At 44.8% G+C, this 10,623-nt stretch overlaps 1 protein-coding gene across 1 annotated transcript in view; it reads right to left on the bottom strand.

Moving 5' to 3' along the window:
* Positions 1-1,533: 1,533 nt before the first annotated feature.
* Ism1 (isthmin 1) overlaps positions 1,534-10,623 on the bottom strand; it is a 79,203-nt gene continuing 70,113 nt past the window's right edge. Inside the window, exons 5-6 of the mRNA XM_004634307.2 lie at positions 8,206-8,295; positions 1,534-3,324 (exon numbers count right to left, since the gene is read on the bottom strand). Of these exons, the coding sequence (XP_004634364.1) occupies positions 2,807-3,324; positions 8,206-8,295 (608 nt within the window). The 3' untranslated portion in view covers positions 1,534-2,806. The remainder of the gene's footprint in view (positions 3,325-8,205; positions 8,296-10,623) is intronic.

Below are 10,623 nucleotides of genomic sequence, written 5' to 3'. Positions count from 1 at the left end.
TGTGTCTTGTCTCCAGCCCTTTCTGCTCTGGCCCTTTCCTTCTCTGCTTCCTGGCTACCACAAGGTGAGCAGCTTTTCCCTGCTGTGTCTACCATGGTGTTTCTACCTTGCTAGACCTCAAATCAATGGAGTCCCCTGAACATGGACTGAAAGCATGAGCCAGAATAACCTCCTGTTGGCCACTTTTCACAGATATTTGTGGGGCACAGACTGGCAGTGCTCTCAAGCCTAGCTCTACTTCCTGGACCTCCAAGAGGCTCATCAGCATTATGGAGTGGTGTGACACATAGCAGAGCCACAGAGAATGTGGAGTGATGCATAGTACTTCACTACCTGACTTAATGCTTTGCATCATATAGTTTCCCTTCTCTTTGCCTGTTGAGCAGGATGTACTCTAGGTGACCTCCAGGAGGAAATGCTAGAGTCAGACTTTGATGATGGATGGCAGCGTGATCATTTGACAGGAGCCTAGATCCTAGCTCATCACTTAGAGGAGGGCTGATTAGCCAGGAGCATACTCACTAATTAGTCTCTTACTGTGTTAAGCCATTACTTTTCTGAGTTCCCTGTTATCACAGCTAACATCATTGCACGATCATACAAGTGTGATAAAAGTCTGTCTTTCTATCACTTACCATTATCTCAGGTTATGAACTTCCTGTCAACATCTACCCTCCAACTCTAGAACATTTATCAGAGGCTCTCATTGCTGAATGTTTTTATCTCTTCTTATTATTCAGTTGACCTTCCCATCCATCTCATCTACGTTTTCTGCTTGAGTGTATGTCCTGTCAGGTGAACCCCTCATATCAAAGTCAAGGCATCCCACCACTACCCAATTCATTTTGGAAAAAATTGTCTTCCTAGTATCAGAAACCAAATCTGCTTCCTTGACACATGGAACTGTTGATTCTCTGTGTTAGTTCTGTTGCATAACATTCCTTCAGAAATGAATAAGGCTTCTCATTCCATAATTAGATGAAGATCCTAAATATAAATATCCTAATGCATCGAATGGGTTTAGGGCAGTGCACCTAAAGTGTAAATAATCCTTTCTAAGGCTGCTGCTAAGAGCTTTTTCATAAGAACAGGATTTTTATGAAGAAAACTTAAGGTTCAGATCAAGATTACCAAACATACTAGGTATAGAAGGACACCAAAAATCTGATCTTTTTTATTTTTGTAAAAAGAGTGCCAGGTTAGAAAATGAAAAATGGGGCCAAAGTGGGTATTTTGCACTTTGATTTCTTATTTAGAAAAGGAATTATTTGCATGATAAGGTGGTTCTGCTTATTACTGTAACTGCAGAATTTTACTTGAAAATGGACTTGCTCACTGGAGCTGTCTTCACTTGCTTTTAGCCAAAAGGCCGAGAAGCGATACCTGAGCTGTCTTAAGCATATGCTCTGGCTTGGTTTTCTTCACTTGGTGTGGATAAACAGCCACATGTGAGTCCGAGGGTTTCACCTACTTGGGAGTTGGGTAGACACTATTGGTGCCCATGGTGCCAACTTACACTGACTGCCACTGTGTCAATCAATGAGCCTTTCATAACCACCTGGGTTGAATTTTCTCTCTCCTGGCTTGCTTTACTAGGGCTGTTTATGGTACTTGTATCATAAATCAAGGATGCGGGTAACACTACATTTTATTATGATTTTATTATATATTCTCTTTTCCTGGAGTTTTGCAAATAAAATATTGCATAGGAACCCAATCTTTATTTGTCCTAAGTTTTACCCTACAGAACCAGAACCAGATCATCTTACAGTTGCTTGATGCACAAGACCCAATGACTCAATAAATACTTTACAAAAAATAATGCAGTTTTCATTATTCTTAAAACATAAAAAAATTAGGATTTCCCAGACTTCAGATACCCCCTTCCCTTTTTATATTTTATTTACTGAGGATATAGTGGTGGAAATAACATTGTTAGATGAAATGAGTCCATTTTTTTGTTTGCTTATTTATTTTTATTTTATTTCATTTTTTTTTTTTTTTTTGCTTTTTTCCTTTGGGAAAGTGCCACTCTTTTTATGTCCAAACTTCCTGCAATCTTCTGAACCTACTAAGACATGAGCAGAAATTCTACCACTTGGGGGGCTTTTAGCAAAATCATAACATTGTGCTAACATTCCTCTCTTCTTTTAAAGCCATTTTAAAACCAGGGCTCAGATCTGCCCCTAAAATTCCTCAGTCTAAGGCAAGAGAAATTCGGAATCTGAGACTCCAGCAAGGTGCCATATGACTACATAACATTTGGTTTAAGGTGGGCGTTCTCTTGTTTTGATATGATTCCATTGCACTATTTTTCTGTAAGGAAACCATTGCAAAATTCCTTTTCTCTCCCACTTCTCTAGGCCCTGCCCTTTCTGATTCTCACAGAAGTGATTAAATAGCTTTACAAGGACAACTCCAGAGAAAAGGTTAAGCTTAAGTCACATTCATATTAAATAAGTTATATATAAAAACTGCTTATAATGTTTACAGCTTCAGTCTCTTTCCTCCTTTGGGTGTCTGGAAACACCAGATCATACTCTCGAGCATCCAGGGTTCCTTTTCTGGCTGCTCTGGTGTCCCAACCTCCTGCCCACATGGCCACCTCCTTGGAGGTCTTTGCATGGTAAGGGTGGCTTCACATGACTATCACATGGGCCTGGTGCACATCCCTTGTGTAATTTATAAAAAATACTCATGTGGTATATACAAATATACACTTAAAAACACGGGAAGACTTGGGTGATCAGTGCAGTATGTCTGTGTCTCCGAATCGGAAGTGGCACGGGCGCGCCTTGCCATCCCTTCAGTACTCCCTGGCTTCCTGGAACTGCTTGATGTAATCCTCATCTGAGGGGCTCTCCGCACACTTCTGCCCATTGTTGGGTGGCCGTGCCTCATTGTACCTGCTCCAGTCACCCTTGCAGATGATCCAGGGCAACACATCCACCTTGTAGTGCAGCTCAGCAGAGAACTCGGTGCTGATGAGGTTGGGCGTCCCTGCCCCTTTGCCTCGGGTGATGAGCTGCATGTTGTCACCATAGCAGCAGTGCTGAGCAGCCAGAGTGGTGCTCTCCAGCGACAGCATGGACCGAATGCAGTAGCGGGCCGTGGGCTTGTAGATCTCTAGCTTCTCTTTGGGCCCACTGGCGTCCTTCCAGCGGAACTCCTTGTGCTTGATGCGGTCGAAGATGTCCGCAGTGCTGTAGGCCACCTCGGTGGGGTAGGTGCAGGGGCAGCTGGGCAGGTCATTGATCACCTTGTGCATATACTTCTTCAGGAATTCGCTTTTGCAGCTCATCCATCGCTCACAGCTGTCTGTGTCTAGAAAAGCCGAGAGAGAGAGAGAGAGAGAGAGAGAGAGAGAGAGAGAGAGAGAGAGAGAATGTGTGTCTCTCCACTTACAAAACTGAGTGGCCAGAGAGGACAGAGAAGTCAGCAACTTCCCTCCTAAAGTCAGGAACCCCAGCAGGGATCAGGAACCAGTGAGCTAAAGTGAAGGCTGGGGACAGAGGTGGGCTCATTCTCAGCACCCCTGAGCTTGGGAACCTCTTTGTTAACAAGGCCTCCTCCCAGTCCCCCATTTTGCATCATGGCAAAATTTTGAACACACCAAAGAGTAAACAATATACTTATTTAATGACCACTCACATTCCATCATCCTCAGATTTAACTATCATATTTACTCTAGTATTTTAAAAATTATGTAGAAATGTGTATTATTACACATTTCTCTAAGTTTTCGTAGGCATCTAAAAACCCCACAAAACCCCAAAATCTAAAAATAGGATATGTTCTTAGATAACTGTAGTGTCATTATCAATCCTAAGAAACTAACAATCTAGAGAATTATATTTAATTTCCTCTTAAGTGGTAAAGTGAGGGGAAAGGCTTCCAAGGGACTCTGATACTCCTGGATTTCACACCTGCCATTCACTGACTGGTTTAAGCTGAACTCCCAGCATCTTAACTTCAGGCGGATGATAATGATTGCATGCTAATTCATACACCAAAGTAGCTCAAAGAGGAAGGGGGCTCGTACTGTGTTTGGTTCTTACAGTATTATAAAATATTGATTACTCGCAAACCTTTAAGAGTTAGCTGACTCCAGTCATAATTGTGGCTCCTCGCTTCATCTGACAAACCACAGATGTATCTAACTGGACCTGCACTGGTCTTGTGAACAGGGAGGGAGGTGGTGTTGCCTCCTCAGGCAACACCAGAGTCCCCAGCTCTGCACAGTCCCTGCCTGACCTTTCACTCCCAGCTTCTGAGAGTCTGGGACCTCTGGTGTAGCCAGTGATCCCATTTGGATTCTTCTAGACCCCGAGGCAGAGATTCCAGCAGGACTAGTTTCTTGGGAGGTTATTCCAGGACACAGCAGCAGAGAAGCATGAAAGGGAGGGCAGCCAACATGGGGCGTGGCTCCAACAGGTGAGGGGAAACAGCCACGGATGGCCCCCAGTTCAGGGGAGATGAAAAGGGCCCTGCCGTGAGCCCTGTTTCATGCTCTGGACAAGAACTTACTGCAAAGAATTCCTTTTCCCACAGGACTTGGATGAGATTCCTAGTTGTGCCCCCCCCCCCTTATGGGTGACAAGCCCAGACACAGACCCTCCAAATTCTTTTCTTTGCTTCATAAATGATTAGCTGAATTGCACATCATGTCCCCACTACTGATTAGAACAGAATGCACCTTAACCAAATTTTGATTTTCCTTTCTTCAAGGCCCTGGGCTTTGGCCTACTGTAAGCCTGGGGGAGTACAGACCTCTCCTAAAGGCACTGCCAGGAAAGTGAGCAGGCCTCAGGATAAACACTGAGACCCACTGTCCCATCTTACCACCCTCCATCCACCTTTTCCTGCTGCTCTTTTTAGCTTTACCTACTTCTCTATAGAGGCGCTCTCTATAGAAAGGGGGCTTGCAGGTCTTGTGGACACTGCATGGGCCCTACTGTAAGAAGAGGGAGATAATACCTTACAGTCTCTCCTACTACTTCAGGATGTGGTTTTATCTACGGGCCCTGGGTATTATCCACCAACTCTTATTATCACCCTAGTGTGCTGCTGCTGGCTCACATCTGCCCTGCAGTCATAGGGCAGTGAGCTTGAGGGTGAGAGACACTCTTATGCAAAGAAACAAGGAGGCTACAGCTGAAAGTCTGGGGTGTAGGGATAAGGTGGAGGAGGGAGGGGTGTGGGTATACCACTAACAGTGTCAATTTCAGTGGGCTGTGGGGGAGGTAAGCTGAAGCATGAGAGGTAGAATGTGGGATGCATGAAGGAGGGAAAAAATAAAAAGGCAATGTTCAAACATGAAGGAGTGTACGGCACGGCACTGGTCCAGAGACATGGCAGGGGTCCTGCGCAGGCTTCCTGTGAGAGTGGGCTATGGGCACATGGCTGATCTGAAGCCACCAGCAGGGACTCCTCCTGGGTCCGCCAAGGTCTACCCTCTGGGCCATGCACTGCCAGGGCAGTCTGGAGTAGGAAACATACTCCTTTTAATTGCAGCAGAAGCTATAGAAACTATAGGGAAATAAGACCGCTGGTGTCAGATCATGGCTGTCTTGTTCAGTTCAGCCCTATTCAGAGGGCACTAGGGAGCCAGGGAAGGTTGGTGAATGATAGTGAGCTATTTATGAACTGAGTTATGCAACAAGAAAATGAAACCAGTGCTGATATCAGTGAAAAGAGCCCAGGTGAGACACCTGGGCAGGAAGTGCGTGGTCAGAGAGTCAGTGTGTCAGGTACTGGCTGTAGAGTTGTAGGGGAAGAGCAGAAGCCTTCAGAAGCCACTCAGTGCACAGCCAGGTGCCTGGGAAGCTCGGGGTGGTCTGAGTGGGCAGTCTGCAGCAGCCTGGGCCCTCACCAGTAAAACAGGACAAGAGAGGACGGGGCATGGCTCATGAACCCCAGAGGCCTGGTATGGAGTGGATTTCATGCTAAACTGCCTGGTTTGATTGAACCTGCTTAGCAACTCTGCAAATGAGCAAGTTCTACCTCCCTGTACACTAGTTTTCTCATTTTTAAATTAGTCCTAAAAATAGCACTTCTTTCCGAAAATTAGGCTGAAGATGAGATGGGAGGGAATGAAGAGTATGCACAGGACTATGTCCTGGGTGTGGCCAGCTGGGACCTGCAGAGGCTGCTCTCAGCACTGAGTTCCACCATCCCATGTCTGGGACTGTCTGACTGAGCACTCATGGTCACAATGACAGCTAGCTCCCTGTAGGCAGTGTTGTCTGCAAGGTCCAGTGTCCCCTTGGGAGGGCAAGATCTTTGGGGACAGAATTCATGTGGCCCCAGAAAACGGCTAAGAATTTCCCTTCCAGGGTGGAGGGCATTCTAATTCATCCACTGACTTATTTTAAATTATTTTCAAGTGTTTGCAGGGTTTTCTTTTCTCTTTTTTTAAAATTAATTTTATTGAGAAACAAATAGTAATGAGACAGCTTCAAAACCGATTAATAGGACAGTTTCAATAATTAATACATTGTCTATTGTTGTCTTCTTAGTGGTTATTCATAGTACAAGATGCAGACATGATATGCTGTCCACAAACACTATTAGTACAAATCTTTCTATTCATTGAATTAAGAGAAGGTAGCTATATATCTATCCTAGCTATTTTTTAATGAATTTTATTGAGAAACAGATAGCAATAATACAGTTTCAAAACTGATTAATAGGACAGTTACAATAATTAATACATTGCATATTGTTGTCTTCATAGTAGTTATTCATAGTACAAGATGCAGACATGTTATCCTGTCCAAACACTATTAGTACAGATCTTACTTCTCATTGAATTAAGAGAAAGTAGCTGTATATCTATCCGAACTATTTTGTATATACAGATACAAAATGGTCCTTCATTTATGTCCCCCTCTTTCATTTAGTTTTGTCAGAGATGGGTATTCCATTGCCATTTAAATATTGTAGGTGCGTGAATTCAGCAAAATAATCCAATATGGTCCAGTAGTTGTAGTGGATTATCCATAGGACTGTGTAGACCTCAAAGTCATCTCTGAAATTGCTGGGCTCCAGACTTTGTTCCCTGCTCTAGCAGTGCTTTCTACCATCCTCTTTTTTATTTATTTATTTATTTATTTTTAGCAGTTTAGTAATACTTTTATTTTTTTATTTTTTGTCAGAACCAGGAATTGAACTCAGGCCCTTGCGCTTGGCAGGCAAGAGCTTATTTTATTGAGTTGTCTCCCCAGCCCCTTGCAGGGTTTTCAGTGTGCTGGTCATGTGCTAAATGTTTTACAAATATTAGATCATTAAATTCTGTGTAGCTGAGGTGGGCACTGTTGCCTCTTGCTCTTTTGTAGATCAGAAAACTTGAGACAGCACTGGGTAGAGAAACTTGACCTTAAGCCCATCTGTCTTTCTCATCTCTGCCTTATTTGCCCTTCTCATCTTTTATTTGCCTTTCTGAGTCCTCATTCTGTGCCTCTCCAGTCGTGGAAGGTCGGTCTATCAACAGACTCCTCCAACCCTGACCTCTCATGGGAGGACCCAAGAAGAGGCCAGACAGGGAAGAGTTCAAGCTCAGATCGCTTGTTTCTTTGGCTCCTCCCTCTCTCTCCACTGCACTGTCCTCATTTCTTCTGTGAGCCAGGACTGATGTCACATGGTTCTCTTGCTGGGCTCTGGTCACTTCTCCTTCCCTGGGCCCTTCAGGCCATGAAGTGGTAAGGGCTGCCCACTGTCATCAGCTTTGGGGTTCAGTACAGCCCTTGTTTGGTTTCCCCCCACCTTGCTACAAGAATGTAGCACAGCAGCGTGTGCCAGAGGTTTAGGAAAACTTGCAGGAGAGGGGAGCGTATAATATTGAGAAATTTTCTCTCTCTGCTCCCTCCCCTCTGCCAGAGAACAAATTTTATTGGAGACACACACTAAAGGTTGAGTGAGTACAGGCTCCAGGGGGCTGAACTCCTGCCGTGCTGAGGGAGAGGGACCCACTGGCCTCCCACTGTGGAGTCCTGAAGTTCTAGGTCTCAGTTTGCTGGAAGAGGAACAAGATCGCTCTTTTGCTGGGAGCCTTTCCCTGAGCAAGAAATATGCAGGGAGAGCTGGACCCCAGAAGAGGAAAATGAAACATGTACATGGATCCAAGGATGGCATTGCAAAGGCAAAAGGAATCTCCAAAGAACTAAATCAATATTTGGATTAAAGAAAGAAAAAAAATATTCTTACCGACTTCAAACAGCTTGGTGGCATTAAACTCCTCACTTCCCGCAAGCAGACTCACTTCAGTGGCTGCTGTCCTGAAAGTGTCTTCAATGCCTAGACACAGACAAGAGCTCATTTTCTCCTAGTTCTATGGAAAAAAGTCACCCCCTCCCAAATAAAAAACAAATACACCTGAACAAAGCTTTTCTGTATTCCCTTCTACTCCTGGGCTGAAACTTGCCAACAGAGGAAACAGTAAAAAACAGGTAGTAGCACATAAAATATATTAAAATCCCAGATCCCATTTGGAGCACGAAATCTGATCTAAATGTGTCTAAAATAAGTCCTGAGGAACTCCTTCCCTCGGTCTGTGGAGGAGGTTTGGGCAGTGGGGTATACAAGTCAGGGTGCTCGTCTGGAGGCATCAGGGTGCCAGCCTAACCAAGAGGCAGCACAGTGTGGTGGGTAATGACTGACTGCCTGGATGCAAGTCAGTAGGGGCTGTGTGAAGTAGGGCCAGCCACCTCCTCTATTGTGCCTCAGTTTTGTATCTCCAAAGTAGGGAGAACAGAAAGAAAGCCTCCCCCCACAGAGCTGAGAGAATTACATGAGTAGTGTGGGAAGAAAGCAGCTGGAGCAGGAGGCTCAGGGCTAAGTGCAAGCTGAAAGCTTCCTCTTCAATATCTAGCTGATATACTGTCTGTATCTAGGGGATATAGCAGTCCCTAGCCAACAACCGGGCATCTCCCATTCTGGGATTTTTGCGCTGAGGAAAGACCAAGTTGGGGTCACTCTGAGGAACGGAGGCAGCCTGCTTTAAACTTTCCAGCTCTCCCATGCTCTCCTCAAAACCCCTACCCCTGCCAACTTCTTTGCAGACAGTAATTCTGCACAAGGTAAAGCAGGATGAGAAAGAGAGGAAGGTCATGAAACTTGTCTACTAGGCATGACTTGATTTCATTTAAGGGCTCTCTGATGTTATGTGAGCCCCTTCAAACGTATTTGTGGGGTTAACATGTGAATATACTTTACACTGCCAGGCCAAGGCAACCTAAAAGGCATGAGCAGAGTCACTGTCCGCACAGCTGTCAGTGATGCCAAAAAGTCAAGAAGGAAGCCTTCAGGATGGTGGCAGGGAACAGCCTTCCCATTTCCATAAGAAATGTAAACCTACACTTGAGGTCTGAAAGAGAACACTCCAAGCAAGTCCCTAAGCCTCACTCAATGCTGTCTGGGTCTGTGTGTGACCTTTCTGAGGGCACAGGAAGGATTCATTGCTTAAGAACACTGGATTCAACTTCATTACTGATCCCTAGCTGCTGCCTCAGGGCCTCATTTTCCAAAGATGCCAAGTTGGAACAACAATAAATACCTATTCCATGAGGCCATTGTGTGGATTAGATGAAATGATGCTCTTACAAACTACGGGAAGTTGATCTTCACATACTTAAAAACTCTTGTTCTTCATCATCTTCTGTTTTTTCTTCAACTCCTTTTTCATCAGTCTTTCCCTCCCTCTTTTCTTCCTCCCTCCCTCCCTCCCTCCCTCCCTCCCTTCCTTCTTTCCTTTCTTCCTCCCTCCCATTGTCCTGGAAATCAAACCCAGGGTTGCAGGCATGCTAGGCAAGTGCTCTGCCACTCACCCACATCCCCAGCTCTTTTCATCTCTTTCTGTTCATCTCCTTATCAGTGTCATCACCTTTATCTTTTTCTTCAGGGTCTCTTCTTTTTCCATGTTCCTTTTCTCCTCTTCCTCCTCCTCATGCTATTATTATTTATTGGTTGGTTCCTGTCCATTCAAAACCCAATCACTGGGTTTCCCACTCAGCTCATTATGATAGACATGAGAAGGATCAGGAAAAGTAACTTCATGGTTGCTCCACTGCTTTGAAATCTGTGTGGCTGTCACTGAGCCAGAACTGCCACTACTTGCATTTCAGCCCCACTTCCATTTGGCATGTGCCCATTTGCCCACATACACACTCACCCCAAAGGATCCCTCTTTCCTCTCTCCTTACAAACCCCTTGTGTTTTCACTTCTCTTTGGTTCTAAAAGTCTCTGGTTTGAGGGAAGATTGTCTAGGGGTAGCAAAAGGAAGCCTGGCATACAGGGTTCAAGTTTTCTGTCTCTAAAAGTTCTTTAAGATGAAGCCATTTGGAATGTGTGGTTTCCTGAAAAGGCCTGAGATATTATTGTAGGCTGGAATTCTCCCTGGCAGTGGGAACATACGGTCAAACTATTGCCCAGGAGTCAGTGAGCTCTTGTCAGAGAGTAAAGGGTCCGAGAGTACAAATGTTAAAGTTTGATTATTCTTCTGTGTGTGGTGCTGGGGATCAATCCAGGGCTTTGTGCATACAAGGTAAGAACTTTACCCCTGAGCCACATTCCCAGTGGGTTTATGGATCATTTACAACTGTCATGGTTGCGGCCTCCTCTTCTTT

The sequence above is a fragment of the Octodon degus genome, unplaced genomic scaffold (genome assembly GCF_000260255.1).
Source record: "Octodon degus isolate 3935 unplaced genomic scaffold, OctDeg1.0 scaffold00060, whole genome shotgun sequence".
Classification (NCBI taxonomy): domain Eukaryota; kingdom Metazoa; phylum Chordata; class Mammalia; order Rodentia; family Octodontidae; genus Octodon; species Octodon degus.
Note: the sequence above shows the minus strand (reverse complement) of the source record. Positions and strands in the feature narration are given on the sequence as shown.